Source organism: Rhamphochromis sp. 'chilingali' (assembly GCF_963969265.1).
Source record: "Rhamphochromis sp. 'chilingali' genome assembly, chromosome: 20".
NCBI lineage: Eukaryota > Metazoa > Chordata > Actinopteri > Cichliformes > Cichlidae > Rhamphochromis > Rhamphochromis sp. 'chilingali'.
Genome location: NC_137947.1, coordinates 13,082,599 through 13,097,985, shown reverse-complemented (window position 1 = coordinate 13,097,985; position 15,387 = coordinate 13,082,599). Strand labels below are relative to the sequence as shown.

The 15,387-nt window shown below is 41.3% G+C and overlaps 2 protein-coding genes across 7 annotated transcripts; one reads left to right on the top strand and one right to left on the bottom strand.

Moving 5' to 3' along the window:
- Positions 1 to 600: 600 nt before the first annotated feature.
- On the top strand, positions 601 to 4,611 carry gpr75 (G protein-coupled receptor 75). Of its 5 annotated transcripts, none has more exons than XM_080869081.1 (4): positions 601 to 737; positions 833 to 913; positions 1,034 to 1,152; positions 1,253 to 4,611. In XM_080869081.1, exon 4 carries the CDS (start codon positions 1,346 to 1,348, stop codon positions 2,987 to 2,989), a length of 1,644 nt encoding a protein of 547 aa, XP_080725207.1. In that variant the 5' UTR covers positions 601 to 737; positions 833 to 913; positions 1,034 to 1,152; positions 1,253 to 1,345; the 3' UTR covers positions 2,990 to 4,611. The 5 variants fall into 5 exon arrangements, with proteins under 5 accessions (XP_080725207.1, XP_080725205.1, XP_080725206.1 ...); XM_080869079.1 differs by having other exon boundaries at positions 1,031 to 1,152; XM_080869080.1 differs by lacking the exon at positions 833 to 913 and having other exon boundaries at positions 601 to 788.
- Positions 4,503 to 9,713, bottom strand: erlec1 (endoplasmic reticulum lectin 1). Of its 2 annotated transcripts, none has more exons than XM_080869085.1 (14): positions 9,406 to 9,713; positions 9,154 to 9,258; positions 8,061 to 8,141; positions 7,834 to 7,911; positions 7,681 to 7,741; positions 7,522 to 7,565; positions 7,204 to 7,427; positions 6,485 to 6,626; positions 6,247 to 6,408; positions 6,102 to 6,161; positions 5,838 to 5,962; positions 5,666 to 5,743; positions 5,458 to 5,533; positions 4,503 to 5,019 (listed from the first exon to the last, which is right to left on the bottom strand). In XM_080869085.1, the coding sequence occupies exons 1-14, from the start codon at positions 9,544 to 9,546 to the stop codon at positions 4,948 to 4,950; spliced, it is 1,449 nt and encodes a 482-aa protein (XP_080725211.1). In that variant the 5' UTR covers positions 9,547 to 9,713; the 3' UTR covers positions 4,503 to 4,947. The 2 variants fall into 2 exon arrangements, with proteins under 2 accessions (XP_080725211.1, XP_080725210.1); XM_080869084.1 differs by having other exon boundaries at positions 7,681 to 7,744; positions 9,406 to 9,712.
- Between the last annotated feature and the right edge of the window lie 5,674 nt (positions 9,714 to 15,387).

Below are 15,387 nucleotides of genomic sequence, written 5' to 3'. Positions count from 1 at the left end.
CAAAGTGTGCAGCATTAGCTTCAGTGTTGATATTTTTAGAACTAGTTTGTTCCAACATGCAGAACACTTGATCCCTGCTCAGTGTTTCAGCTCTTTACAGAGGGGTTTGTGGCCCTGCTTGAAGTATTGTCCGTGAAAAGCGGGAAAAATAATAATTACTGCTCATATTTTTATTTGTCATATTGATCATGCTGAATGACACCTTTAAAAATTATATACATTTTTGTAATAAATTTTAAAAATTTAAACAGTTTTTGTTGAAATCAGTCTAAATAGATACAAGATAAATAGTAGTTAATAGTTATTTATATGTGTATAATTTTTTTGTTTTTTCACGTCCTTGGCAGAGACTGTTTAAATAGGGAGGCGCCATTTTTCGCATAAACTATAATACGTTACCATGGTGAAAGCAAAAAAAAAATAAAATAAAATAAATTGCTGCGGTAATATATTTGACGTGTCGGATAATGGCGCTTCTGTCAAATTTCAAATGTTTGAAATAAATCCCGCAAATTCTCCTTTCTAACTCCGCCAGCTGATTCCCAGTGAGGGAAGCGTTTCTATGGACGGACTACTTGAATGCAGTGGTTATGCTCATGCCCGGATACGTAGACGGTGACTTCATACTCATTTTTCAGTGCACGTCCAGTGGCCGTCGCTTCTCTATTTGAATGGATTTATCGTAAAGAAAAGAAACAAGCTGCCATCTACGTGTTCGCGCTGATTTACACAGACATGTAAGGAAACGTGAAGATTATCGATTCTTTCCGACGGACTGTTGCGTTAAGGTGAGCTGCTAAAATACATTTTTCCTTCTTTGTTTCCGAAGCAGCGGTGCGTTCACTATCGCACTGCCTTAAAAATGATGAAGATGGGCTGTATGAAATAATGAGGATCGCACGATCTAGTACAGGTAGTGTGCTATATTTTCTAAGCAATAGTGAATCCTGGATTGTGCAGCCCGTTAAAGCCTTAAAACCAACATTCGTTTTGATATTCAGAGATTTTTCTTTCTTTCTTTTTTATTAAGCAGACGCTGCTGTGTGTGTGAGAGAGAGAGAGTTAAAGGGGGATGATGGGGAGGTAAGGTAATTGGCCAAATGCAGTGGTGCATAGCCTATTATACCCGTGTCTAACGTTTCTGATCAAATTGTAAGTTATCCATCCATTTCTCCTCATTATCATTATAACTGTATTGAAGACCAGCCCATAGAGCTGATTGTATTTATATTCTTTGTCGTTTTCTACCAAGGTGGCAGCAATGGTGGAAGCATGTGCTCCTTCCTCTTAGAGGAATAATACTGAAATTGATGAATGTGGAGTCGCTCTAAATCATCAGAGTACAATGAACACCACTCTTACACCCTCGGACCTGGTGGATGTGCCAAGACTGCAGACCTTCAATGGCACCCTGGGTAACCAGACCCCCTCGGGCTGGGCCGTGATCCACACTGCTACCTTGACTTTTTGTTCCCTCCTCCTCATCTTTATCTTCTTCCTGGGCTCTTATGGGAATCTTGTGGTGTTCCTGTCTTTTTTCGACCCGGCGTTTCGCAAGTTCCGCACCAACTTTGACTTCATGATCCTCAACCTGTCCTTCTGTGACTTGTTCATTTGTTGCGTGACCGCTCCCATGTTTGCGCTGGTGCTCTTCCTGGATGCAGGCGGAGGGGATGGCGTGTCAAAGAGTTTCTGCTTCGCCTTCCACTTGACCAGTTCGGGTTTCATCATCATGTCCCTGGAGACGGTGGCTGTCATTGCTTTGCACAGACTCCGCATGGTTTTGGGACAGCAGCCCAACCGCACTGCTTCCTTCCCCTGCACGCTGGCCCTGACCGCCTTGCTGTGGACATCCAGCTTCACATTGGCTGCTCTCCTCACCATGCGTGCATATCCACGCAAAGATGGACCCTGCTTGCCCCACTTTGGCCTGGGGAGTGGGCAGGCCAGGGTTGTGTTGTACGTCTACCTGGCAGTTTTTGCCTTTTGTGTTGCTGTGGTGTCTGTGTCGTATCTGATGATTGCTCAGACCCTGAGGAAGAACGCACAAGTAAGGAAATGCCCAGTCATCACTGTAGATGCCACCTGCCCTCCACCCCCACCACCTCTCATTGCAGCAGGCTTTGAAAGCATGCAGTGTGCCGTTCAAGGCCCCTCTCTGTACCGTAACCAGACTTACAACAAACTGCAGAATGTACAAACGCACGCCTATACCAACAGGACAAACCAGCCGGTGGTTCCAGGGGCCGCCCAAGGAGCCACCTGCTGTCAGCTGGTCTCCACAGTCAACTTAGCCACAGCCAAAGACTCCAAGGCAGTTGTCACCTGTGTAGTTATAGTATTCTCTGTGTTACTCTGTTGTCTGCCGATGGGAGTTTCACTGGCACAGGATGTTTTGTCACCAGAAAGCAGCTTTGCACATTACCAGTTCGAACTGTGTGGCTTTGTGCTCATTTTTCTCAAATCAGGCATCAATCCATTTGTGTACTCGCGCAACAGTGCAGGCCTCCGCCGCCGCGTACTGTGCTGCATTCAGTGGGCCGCACTTGGATTTCTGTGCTGCAAGCAAAAGACACGCCTGCACGCAATGGGGAAGGGGAGCCTGGAAGTCAATCGCAATAAATCCTCCCATCACGAGACCAACTCGGCCTACGTGCTGTCACCTAAGCCACAGAAGAGGCTGGTAGACCAGGCTTGTGGACCCAGTCATTCCCGGGATTGCGCTGGCAGTCCCAGGGCGACAGGTACACGCAAACCTCGCCTCCCGAGCACCTCTACACCCATCAACACCCGGATTGAGCCGTACTACAGTATATACAACAGCAGTCCCTCAGCAGGGCCCAGCTCCCCCACCAGCCTACAGCCTATCAGCTCTCAGACATTTGCCTTTGCCAAGTCCTATGTAGCCATGCACTACCACACTCACCAAGATGCTCTGCAGGACTTTGAAAGCACCTCAGTGCACCAGATTCCCGTGCCCTCGGTATAGTCAAAGAACAGAAAGCTTTGGACAATCTCTCCATGACGTTAAATCCAATGTGAATCAAAGGAGGAACGTGTAAACAGGCTATTTTTATGTCTTTGGACTCAGTATTAACATTTTGTTCTCTCCTACAGTAGAAAGATGTTGCGATTTTTGTGACTGGAGAAATGACAAGAACCAGAATTACAGTATAAACTTTGCCTTTGAAACTGAAATGAGAAACAGATTTAGAATAAAAGTTTATGTTCCAGCAAGTTATTTATTGATATTGAATTGATTTATTGAGGTTTTCACTGAACCCAAAGTCACCAGTTGCTAGTTTCAATCCCAGTTCCTCTCTGGCTGGAGATAGGAGTGAAACCAGCTTCTTCAGCATCAGGCCACTATGAAACCCCATACGGCTGTCAGTGGTACGTGGTTGCACCTGGATAGACTCTCTTCTCAAGAGAAAAAAAAGAGTCTGAGCCTCATACATTAAAAAAAAACAAAAAACAACCCACAATAAATAACTGGCAAGTACAAATGTAATGTCTGTGAGATCTACACCTGTTACTGTGCTGTTACTACACATACACATAGCATCAGCGCCCTCTGGCGGCCGAATAAATAAAACACTAAATTCTACACTTAACTTACTTGATCAGGGGTGTCAAACCTCAGGCCCAGGGCCTGGAATCAGCGTGCTAAAGACTCCAATCCAGCCCCACTGGACAGATTTGAAAAAATGTAGAGAAAGGCACAAGTTTTGGGGCTTTTAGCTGTTTTTTCACAAGTTTAACAGCTTCATTTTTACTGATTTAAAAACCTCCCATATAACCACTCAAGCTACACCAAACAAATTCGGTTATTAAAAAATAAATGACAGAAAACTTCCTGCGGTTTTCATTATCTACTATAAAAATGTGTTATACACAGGATACATTGGGTATCAATTGGTCAGATGGATGCATTTCTTCTGTAGTTGAACACATTTATGCACAAGCCATTCAATTACTACAGTAGAATTTCTTTATCAAGTAGAAAAAACTGACACTTTCTGTTGAAGTTGCACTTTATTTTTATATTTAGATACCTTGAGGATTAAATGTGGTCTTGAAATGGTCCAACCCACTTAAAATCAAAGCGGGCAGTTTGAGTTAGATATCCCTGAACTACATATTTCCCTAATGTCTTAAATCTACTCTTTTCTGTGGTAATGGAAAACTAAAATAAGGTTTCATGTTTTGATTTTTTTAATTTTTTGCTGTAAATGCATTGGTTTTTATTCCAGAGATACAGCAGTAGTCGGATCCCAGTGTGCATCTTCATAAAACCACAAAACGAACCTTTTAAATGAACCTGCACACACTCTGTACATCCTACAACCTTACACTCACTTTTATTGTTATTCCACAGCAATCTCTAATGCATAAGTTACACTCACACAGCACACAGTCTCCCTGCTGTGTAGCATTTTCAGATGTTTTTCATATCTACAAGTACAAAAGTGCCACAGTCAAGCGGCTAATCAATCCATATCTCTCTCTCACACACACACACACACACACACACACACACACACACACACACACACACACACACACACACACACACACACACACACACACACACACACACACACACCAAAACCACTTTGAATATTGTTAATTCCCCTGATGATTCGTCACTCCTTTTCTTGCAATCAATCATCACAAAGTGAAGCATAGATATGAAGTTCAAGCAATAACTCCACTGCCTGAATTTGATTTAAGTTAGAGTCGGGCTGATGTAGCGTCACCCATCGCACAGGTCATGGGAGTGTGGGCGGGGCCTGTTCTCCCTGGGCTACATGAGGTCCAGCCTCAGGATTGAGTTTATTCTCAGTTTTGGCTTGTAGCACAGTCTTAAGGGCATCTTGCTTACTAAGTGTCCTCGTTCTTTATGTCCTCCGTGCACCGCTGCTGTTCCAGTAAAACTCCGCCAGTTTAACTGGAGAGTGACAGAAGCCCATAGTCATCAGCAGTGTCAAGAATCCTGCATATGACCGGTGACTCAACCTACAGAAAAAAAAAGCCATCTTCAATATGGTGCCTTTCATTTAGGATGATATGCCTGCACAATGCCAGTATAGTTAGATAATTAAATCAGTGTTTAGATCAGTGTCATTTCCTTTGTCAAATCTACAGGAAGTACTGCAAATATTTGCAAATATCTAGGCATGTTTATAATAATTCCTAATTAAACCAAAAGTTATATATTTTAACTTGTCACAGAGAAAAGGCATGAAGGGAACAAAATAACACCAAGATTGGCTCATGTATATCAAATTTATCCATGCAGTTAAACAATCTGCAGTTTCTTCTTTATATTTATCCCTAAAACTGATATAAATGTGTTTTTACAAAGGACTAAACCTTCACATAAGATTCATAATGTTACTAAGCAAATTCTACTGTTTTCTTTTTTTGCCACTCAGGAGTGAAACATAAACTTACCCCAAGGACATACTGACAAGTCTGAGGCTCCAGCATATAGACAGTGACAGCATGGGGAGACTCAGACTCCTTACATCTGACAGCGAGAAGAGAAATGATATGAGTGAATCAAAATGGGAAACACTGACAACTTAGTCTTACTCATCCGTGGACTCAGGCTGATGTGCTCCACTCTTCATCCCCTAGTTCTAGGTAACTGTTCACTCACTTGAGCTTGACGATGACCTGTCTGGGCTTCCCTGTCAGGTCACACACATCACCGTGGCCATAGAAGTGGGAAACCAACCTATTGTGGAGTAAAGGGGAAAAGAAAAAGTAGTGGGTGGATATTTTTGTATCCCGTTTACAGCGATTAGTGTTCAAAAATCTGAAAGGCCTACTTGACTTTCTGCACTCCGTCCTCTCTGAGCTGGAGGGATCGGGCGACGTTCTTCTTGGCCCAGTCGAGGTGTTCATCTGCATTCCAGTTCCCCACCACTACAATGTTCTTCCCTTGCTCTTTATCCTACAACACAAAGAAAAGATAATCTGGCTGATACAGAAAATACTCTCGCTTACTGCTTTATAGCCAGCGTACAATCTAAAAAGGTACTAGAAGTGCATTTGATTATTTACTTTTTCCAAGTTTGAATTCACTCGCTTACCTCATGGTACTGATGGACGTGCCTTCCGTAACAGAATTCATATTTCCACCATCCTACACCCTGAAACGCACATGTTAAGATGATTAGTGTTCCCTGAGCAGGTTACGTATCAGTGCTCAGCTTCCAACACATAAATGCGCCTCACCCCGTGCAGACAGTACGAGCCACTCAGGAACTCCTTAATTAGCTGTTCGTCTGTCAAGCGAGAGATGTGCGTGGTACCAACAGTGACCTGAGACTGCCCTCCGACGGTCATGGGTTTGTGGGTGGAGGTGAAGGCTTCTTCTCTCACTGCTGACGTCTCCTCCTATGATATACCACAAATGTAAATAAGCCACGTTTCGTGTGCTCAGGTGATCACCGTTTATCTTTGCACGTCTTACCTCTCTGGGCTCAGATGTGGCACCGAAAGGTGGTTTAAGCTGCTCCTCTTGTTCTTTGTCCAACTGGGCGAGCCGCTGAGGCCGCAGAGGGGAGCCCGCCAGAGCCTGGCAGAAGATGGCGTTCACCGGGGAGGATTTGAACCTGCGAACAAGTGACGTGAGCAGGTGAATTTTATAGTATTTAATGGGAAATATATGAAAAATAAAAAGTCTCAGTTTGAGTTTTTCCTTTAAAATGTTGTCTTTATACAACTTTCAGTTAAATATAAGGTTAAAATGATCTGCAAATCATTGCAGTCTGCTTTAAAAGACAAGCGACACCTTACTGTTTTACAGCAGCCAAAAACAGGCTTTAACTAAACAGCTCAGTGCCCCCATAGTTAACACATTCACCTAAACTGCTAAACATCTGCAGTTAAAGACCGAGAGGAGAAACAAATCCCGGGGGACGTTGCATCAAAACAGCATCTGTTGCAAGAATTTTGCATGATATTTAAAACATGCGGATCCATCAGCAGCCAAATAAAAGGCTATAACAAAACAGCTCTTCTTTTGTTTTGTGTGCCATTAAAGCATTTTTCTATTTGCTGGTGCTTTCTTAATTTGCAGCGAGTTTGACCTCTCAGGGCCACCGTCTAAATATAATAAGACAAACTAACAAACAAACTAAATACAGGTGTCGCACTCTATTAAAGTGTAACCATCTTAACAGATCTTACCTGTATTTTGGGTGTGCACAAAGCAGAGGCGTCAGCACCACCACCTCATATTCGCAGGTGGTGACCTCAGCGACAGACAAGATCTCGTGCTTGGCCTCCGGATGGCAGACGTACAGCACGGCTGTGGAACGAGGCTGGTCCTGTTTCAGCAAACACGGAGTCCCGTTTCCCATCGCCACTGAGTAGTAGGGAGTCAGCTGACCTTCAATGTTCTTAGTGGGCACCTGACGTTAGAAAAAGGGGAAGGCAACAGGAAAGATATGTGAGACTGAAAAACTAGACTGGCAGATTTGCTTGGTTACTCAGTAGAATACTTGCTTTGGTTTCGGACGGTTTGACGCCGTCTGTCTTCTCAGCTTGATCTGAAAAAAAAGAAAAAAAAAGAAAGGCCAAATATGATTAACGTTCAATTAAAAAAAAAAAAAAAAAAAAAAAAAAAAAAAGCAGTGTAAGATATACATATATATAGAAACTTACCTGTCTCTGTTGATTGGCTCTTTTGAGCCATATTTCCCAAGAAGTACTCTTGTACACTGATCTTCTGTGGAAACATGCAAGCTTAGCGAACCGTAACGAGTGCACATTTTCCATTCCAGTCTAAAAATATTTCAAATAACTCAAAGCACTGACCTGAGAAGTCTCCTTCTCTTCATGGTACTGCCTTACATGTTTTCCATGGCATACTTCGTACGTCCAGTACGACTCAATCTACATTGGTATAAATATATGCTCAGCAATACACTCAAACAACATGATTTTTGTCATGCTCTGCTACTATAGTGTGACTGTGACTTTAAACTGCATGCAGTTTCAGTCTCTTTGTGGAGGAATATGAGATGAAAAAGGAAAAGTCTCACCCTGTAGGAGCAGCTGCTTCGTTTGAATAGCGACTCGAGCAGTTCACCTGGACTGGGCCCGCCGTACTCCTTTTCATCATCCTGCAGCACCAAACAAATGCAACAAGAGTGATGAGAGACACGAGATAACACATGCTTTTTTTTAACTCTAGGAAAGGAGGGAAACTGAAACCTTTATTAACGGCTTATTTAGCATTTTGTAACTGATGTTTTAGCATACCCTCCTATTAGGTTGTATTGGTCTTCATTCAAGGCAGAATTACAGACACAAATATTTCAGCAACCTTTTATCGCTTAACACAGCTCTATAGTGCTTCTTCTATGAGGGTTGCTGTGTCACGGCACAGTTACATAGTCTCTGGTTTCGAATATAAAAAGATAAAACAGTCAGTGCTTTCCACATAAACCCTTAGAATCAGATGGTTTTTTGGCACAATGCTTTTAGTATGTTTAATGAAACCACGCAAAATTTTGTCTTCACACCATGAAGATTTTCTGCGTCACAGGCTCTCAAGATACAAAGGGGTCGGTGGACAAGCTGCACTTTTTATTGCCTTTTTTCCCCCCTTCAAGATTTTTTGAGCCCTTATTATTGAGTAAGTACCACAGTGAGTTCTTTTCGTTCAGCACAAACTTTCCCAGAGGCAGCAGTGAGAATCGGTAACACAGGATATGTCACAGTTTTTGTCGTTTGCACCAACGTGACAACAATGACGCAGAGTAACAGGAGCAAGCTCTCGCACCTCGGATGTTTTGCCTGTTTTATGATAATTTACTACAGATAAATATAAAAAAAATCTATTAGCAAACAATGCTGTTCACATGTTGTATGTAACAGTTTGGACATATCACATTGATCAAACAACTTCAGGTCCTGAAGAATTCTGTGGAATGACTCACACTTTTTAACGCAACTGTATCACAATTTATCTTTTTTCCTCACATCTGCAGGCAGGTTATAATCACCTGTGCAGAAACAACACAAAATTGCTCCGTGCCTAGCTCTGCTAGTGCAAACTAGTTCAGTGGCAAGCTCTCATAACTCTTTAGATAAACAGCTGTGCCATTCCCAGAAAGTGTTAGGAGTGCTCACCTCCTCTCCAGCCGTCAGTGAAGGGAGGAGACATTTGTACTTCTCCTTCTCTGTTGTGGTCAAGATGACAAAGTCTTCCTCACTGTAAAGTGCACCTGAAGTTGGCTGCGGGCGGGAGATAAACATCTGTTACTTCAACTCAGGTCTTGTGTGACAGAAAGAGAAAGAAGTCTAAAACAAAGTGACATTTACGTCTCCCGATCCCGTTAGGGCAGATTCGTTTCTTTAGTGACACTAAAAGAGGAGACATACCAGCGTAAATTCAGCGCCAGGCCAGGTGATTTTGAAAGGGATTTCGTCTGTGAATGAGGGATAGCCTCCTCTGTTGGCTGAAACGCCGCTGCAGACCTCCAGCAGCCCCCCGACTAACGCCAACAGCAGCACAGCCATCATCTCTCCTTCCTCGGCTGCTGAGCTCCTACAGCCCGCTCTTCATGTACGGAGAAAATGGATTAAAAGCTACTACAAAGGTTGAGGAAGTCTATTTAACAGACCTAAGATATAACACGACTGTGAAAGACGGATGTCAATACGGTTAAAAAAATACACAGGAAGTAAACTGCCACGTCGTGTTCCGGCTGCGCTTTGGGGTGAAAAAGAAGCAGCGCCACCTGGCTGCGATACTTGGCATGGGCACACAGCTAGAGCCAAATGACAGCAGAGATGTTCATTTCTCTTTCTTATTCAACAGCGAGTAGCACTTTATAATATAGAGCAACAATCCAACAGTTTATTATTATTATTATTATTATTATTGATATTTTACAGGAAAGGAGACACAAATAATACTGTAATCAGCTTTAAATAGTTCACAAGTAAATGTAAATACTGCGTACTTACAGTAGGAAAACACTATTCTTTAGACTAAAATACCTGAAGTTTCACACTACTTCAAATTACACAGTTATGTACTGCTTATGTATTACTTAAGAGTACTTACAATATAATTTGTGTAACTTTGCATGTAAAATACCCAGAAACTATTCACTGCTTAAAATTACTTGGACTATAATTACTTTTTCACTCTTGCAAAAAAAACCCTCTATCCCAAGACCATAACAAAACTTCAAATATAATTAAGCCCTGATAAAATATTTTCATATCCCAGTCTATTATGCACACTGAAATGAAAGTCAAGTCAAGTTTAATGCCAAACATTTGTAACCAGGCTATAACAATTGCAATAATGTCTCTAAACTCTTCTCATTAGTGAGGTAGTGTAAATTAATCTTCCACTTGACGTGAAACAAGGCTTATATAGTGACTACATAGTCATTGTAAAAGATAACGTTATGCGGCGTAGCATGAGCCCAAATACATTTTATTTGTAATTTTATTGAAGATTACAAATTATCACCAATACTTTGCAGTTTTGTAGTAATCACATGATTATTTTGCTGAACCTTAAATCAAAAATAATATAAATGGATGATAAGGCATTTATGAACAGTAAAACATATGATCTGAATCTGGTCTTTCACAAGAAGATGAAGTGGCTTCATGCAAGTATTTTTACTAACCATTAGCATGGATGATGTATACCTACGATGTGGTGAAAAAGTATTCGTGTTCTTCCTGATTTCTTTCTCTTTTTTGAGGAATATTTGTCACACTTACATGTTCCAGATCATCAAACTACTTTTGATATTGGGCAAAGATAATCAGAGTAAACACAAAATTCTGTTTTTAAATGTTGATTTTCATTTTTAAGGGAAAAAGCTATCCAAACCTGGCCCTGTGTAAACCTCTGGATGTTTCTTTAGATCGTGGGATGTTGTGTTGCTTTTTGAGATCTTTTAGCCTGCTTTAGTTTGTCAGACAGGTTGTACTGAAGTGATTTTGTGGTCCATTAGGTCTGGCAGTAATCAGGCTTCAGCGTGGCAGGTGAAATCAGCTTTCTAAAAAAATGTGGTTACAGTTAATTCACGATGTAAGAAGGGGTCATCCACATAAGGCCAGTAGGTTTGTAGGTCATTACGTAAAAACTGCACTTTGTATTTACTTGGAATGTCTAATATTAGATTGATAGTTCGATATATGTAAGTATGGCAAATGCGCAAAAGAAGGGAGCAAATATACTTTTTTGCAGCACCGTAGATATATTTCCAAGGTTATGATGTGGACATGCCCAGTGCATCTCATTTACAAGCTGAGAATAAAAGCATCCGCATGTTGCGCAGTAATATTTTAAATATGTCACCCTGTCCTTCAAATTTGCCTGTGTTGTGAGAGATCACAGATCACCACAAGATAAACTCACTTTGTCTCACTGCTGCCTCCCGGTGGAAGATTTGGGAAATTTAATTTGCGTTTGTAAGGTCTCAATTATTTTTAATTGCGGCTCTATGCAGGACTGAAGATGAAAGCCAGTATGGAGATACCCACTGAAGAGTCAAATGTCGAGAAGCTCATTTACCGAGCCTTCCGCATATAGCATTTCAGTTCACTTATGGAAGCAATGACTGAAGCAGCTCTGTCCCAAAGTGCATTGTCCCATAATCCCCTGACGCTGTTGAGTCGGCATTGCTGCGTGTTGAACGACTATAAATAGTCTTCCTCCACTTGATCAGCCCCTAAAAAATGTCACAGTTCACAGGAAATTTAAAACATAGACCCTGAAAATGTGTGGCTGCTGCAATTCAGAGTCTGCCTGTAAATGCACATCGACTTGGACAGTGTTCATCTGAGACTGGCATGTTTTCACCTGTTGGTGGAGCTGTTGATGTGAGAATGCGCAGTGTGTGAGCCAGGAGAAAGGGACCAGATTATAACAGAGATTTCCAGACAAAGAGGGAGAGGATTAGGATATAGAGGAACAGGGAAGGATACACGCAAGAAAAACATGCCAGTGGATCATCCAGCTTCTGAAACCACTTTCCTCTGCTTGTATATATAGAGCTTATACTCTCAACTGTATATGAGTATAAGCCTCCTGTGTCCATACAGTATCCGTATGGAAATATTTATGAGCCTGCCTTCATAGATACATATAGAGAGTCTTCTTCACCATTTCTTCCTTGATAGTCAACACTAACAGACTTTGCAGGAGCCTGACTGATGGGAACTTAGCTGAACTCCCCACTTTGAAATGAGCATTTTCATTTATTTCACTGTCGTCTGTGGGGTGAACACGATTTGCATAGATCCCTTCCTTACACCCTCACCTTTTGCATAATTGATACAACTGTCATCTCTCGAACCATAATAACATCATTCCAAAGGGAGCAGAGAGAAATGAATCTTGGCATTTGAAGGTCTCGAGCAAAGATTAAGATATCTCCTGAGCTGTCACCTAAAAATATACATAGAATATGTCAGGAATCAAATCAATACTGGCACATTTGCTTGATTTTCCTAATGAAATTCAGTATTGATTTGCGTAAAGCGCACATGTTGAATTTCTTTGTAAGTTACTACTGCAGCGAGTGCTGCCATAGAAGCTTGAACAAAGGCATGTGTCGAAGTCTATGGAGTCTTTTTTTCTTAACTGAAATGGTGAAATGAAGTCACACACAATCATGTCCTCATCTGTAACACGATGTTTCCTAGCAACATGTGTCTACAGACCAGCGTGCACCTGTCCATGTTTAGATGATTTCTATCAACTGCTATCAACGTTACGAGAACGATTGAGGGAAATGCAGACACATCTTATGACCCGAGCGATAAATTCCACAAATCCCATCACGATAAAAATTTTTTCCATTTGGATCATAGAAGAAACTTCACATCCAATTTGGTCTCGGTGTAGCTGCGTTGCCCGACAGATACTCTTATAAAACAGTTATTACACCAAATATATTGAAATATGCCAATTCTGATGTGTTCACACTCAAAGCCTCAAGCCTTTAATATGAAAGTTGGGACAGTTTTTAGATCATAAGTCACGACGTATAGCTGTGGTATGTCTACTGCTACCTGTAAGTCTGCAACCAACATGATGACTTCTTTAAATTAGCTCTGACTTAGAAAGCACTAAATAAATATTAATGATAAACACTATACTGTTTTACAGAGAGTCTGGTCTTTCTTTACCAGAAACCATGGATTTATCCTGTGTTATTGGTAGTTATTGGTAGTGTAGTTTAGTGTTTTAATCCTTACTAAGTTAAGAATTGCTGTTGATAATTTGGTAGGATTTGACCAGACAGAGCTTACACCCCTGCTGTTTGGGCAGTTTTATTTTTCATGTGCTTTGCTCTCTGTTTCACCATGTTTTTATAAGCTCCTCCCCTAAAACAGAGGGGAGCAGAGTTGATTTATCAGCCAGCTTATGCAATATATTTAACGCTTTAAAAGCACTTCCCTTTCAGAGTCTGATTTCCTTACAGATACTGATAGCTGTGGTATGTTTAGTATTGATTGTGGTATTCATTAATCAATATCGTTTCTTTGGATTTTGTGGAGAATTTTTAAATGATGATAAACACTGTCAGTTCAAATTATCAGTTTGAAGACTCTTCAGTAAACTGGCAGGCCTGTTTACCAGTGTCAGGATTGTAGCGTCAGAACTCTTGATATTTACCCTAAAGCTGATGATTGAGGAAACTCTCCTAATTCTGTCAAATCTGCATGGACACACCTGTCACTCATTCACCTGTTGTGCTTCCATCAAACTAAAACACTGTGTAATAGGCTGAAGGAATCTTGTAAGGGGTTACTACTCAAATTCTGGAGAGGCAAAACAACAAGTCAGTGACACATGAAAGAGATGGATTTAAGCATGCCAGTGGATCAGAGTGCCGCTCTGCACCTCCCTGCAGAGAAGGTAATGAGAGAGTATTTTTGTTTGGATGGGTCTGGATGGGATCCAGATACTGACAGAGCTGGTCCTTGCTTATTTGTCTGAGACGGAGGATCAAATCCTACACGAGAAAAGGGAAAGAGCCCAGGATTGAAATGCATGCAGTATAAACCAATAATGACAGGATGCATATTTGTGTTACTGGACTGACCCAGTCCTTACGAGAATATAAACTTGGGCTTTGTTCTTTATTTTGACGTTCTATTTTGTATTTACGGGCTTTTCTTTCTCCCCGGCTGGCGGAAATCTCCAGAAGCGGCTCCATCATAACTAAAACACCCTATGCACCATGGCCATTCTCAAAAGGTGACCATGGATTTTTATGTTAATACCATTATAATACTTCATTGTCTGAGACTTTAAGCTGTTCGAAAGAGTCTCGCAATGCCACACTTGAATACAAAAGTCAGTGAAACCCCAGAAGTGTCCCTTTTGTCTACAAGCAAGAGCAGAAAGTGGGTTAGCTGCTTGAAAATGCATCCTAAGCAGTGCGCATAAGCTAGAAGAGCTTAGTGAAGCTAGGAAGACTTTGAGAGTGAAAGTCATTTGGTGTCTCTTCAGAGTTTGACAGGGAACAGCACAAAAACGGAGAGGTGTGGAACAGAGCTCTCGACTGACTGGATGGAGAGCAGAAACAGATTACATGGCTATTTGATCAATATCAGCACATCAGCTGCTAGGAATAATGTACAATGAGAGCAGTATTAGTAAGTGAGCATATGCTTAACAAGAGGAATCACAGCTATGACTTTAAACAGCATTTATTAAAATATTCTTAACACACATGCTGACAAAACTTTGTTGGCTCCAAGCAAATAACACTTGTGAAATACTGGATGGCAGATTCTGTATACTTTATTGATTCCTCTATATTAGCATATCTGGGAAAGATCACTTTAACAGTCCACAGCAACCCACATAAGCTATTTACAGAGCAAATAAATACATTGCTTTCCTAACACAGTTCTTTATCCCCCGCCGAAGTACAGTACGCGCTGCATTCACCAAGTCATTTATATTCACCCGGCTCTTGTGTAATTGATTCAAGCAAACGCCACACAATCCATCATCATTTGAATGCAGTCACAAGATTTCATTGGCACCAATTTGGACTGCAGATAGGTTTAATTGGCTGAGATATGTGAGAGATGATGGCTTCTTCCATATTATGTATGAGTTCACTACAGTCTACTGGCTTGGCTCAGGCAACTAAGTGAACTAAGCGAAAACAAGCAAAGGCAGCAATTTAATGCAAAGATTTGGAACGGTAGCTTTACACTTATATAAGATAACAAGGTCCTGAAAAAAGGCTCCAAAAGTAATAGATATTTATATTTCAGCAGCAAGTTTGCATACTTGGTCCTTGGTTAAAAAAACGTCCGTATGTAATATTGAGCACATGAGGCCACTCGCCTCTGTCAGTGTGCCCC

Excerpts from the sequence above, each read along its gene's own strand:
- gpr75 (XM_080869081.1), top strand. The coding sequence starts at position 1,346 with ATGAACACCACTCTTACACCCTCGGACCTGGTGGATGTGCCAAGACTG.
- erlec1 (XM_080869084.1), bottom strand. The coding sequence starts at position 9,546 with ATGATGGCTGTGCTGCTGTTGGCGTTAGTCGGGGGGCTGCTGGAGGTC. Across the intron at positions 7,566-7,680 it reads GAGCCAATCAACAGAGACAG|ATCAAGCTGAGAAGACAGAC; the intron begins GTAAGTTTCTAT and ends CTTTTTTTTCAG. Across the intron at positions 5,963-6,101 it reads ACGTCCATCAGTACCATGAG|GATAAAGAGCAAGGGAAGAA; the intron begins GTAAGCGAGTGA and ends TTTGTGTTGTAG.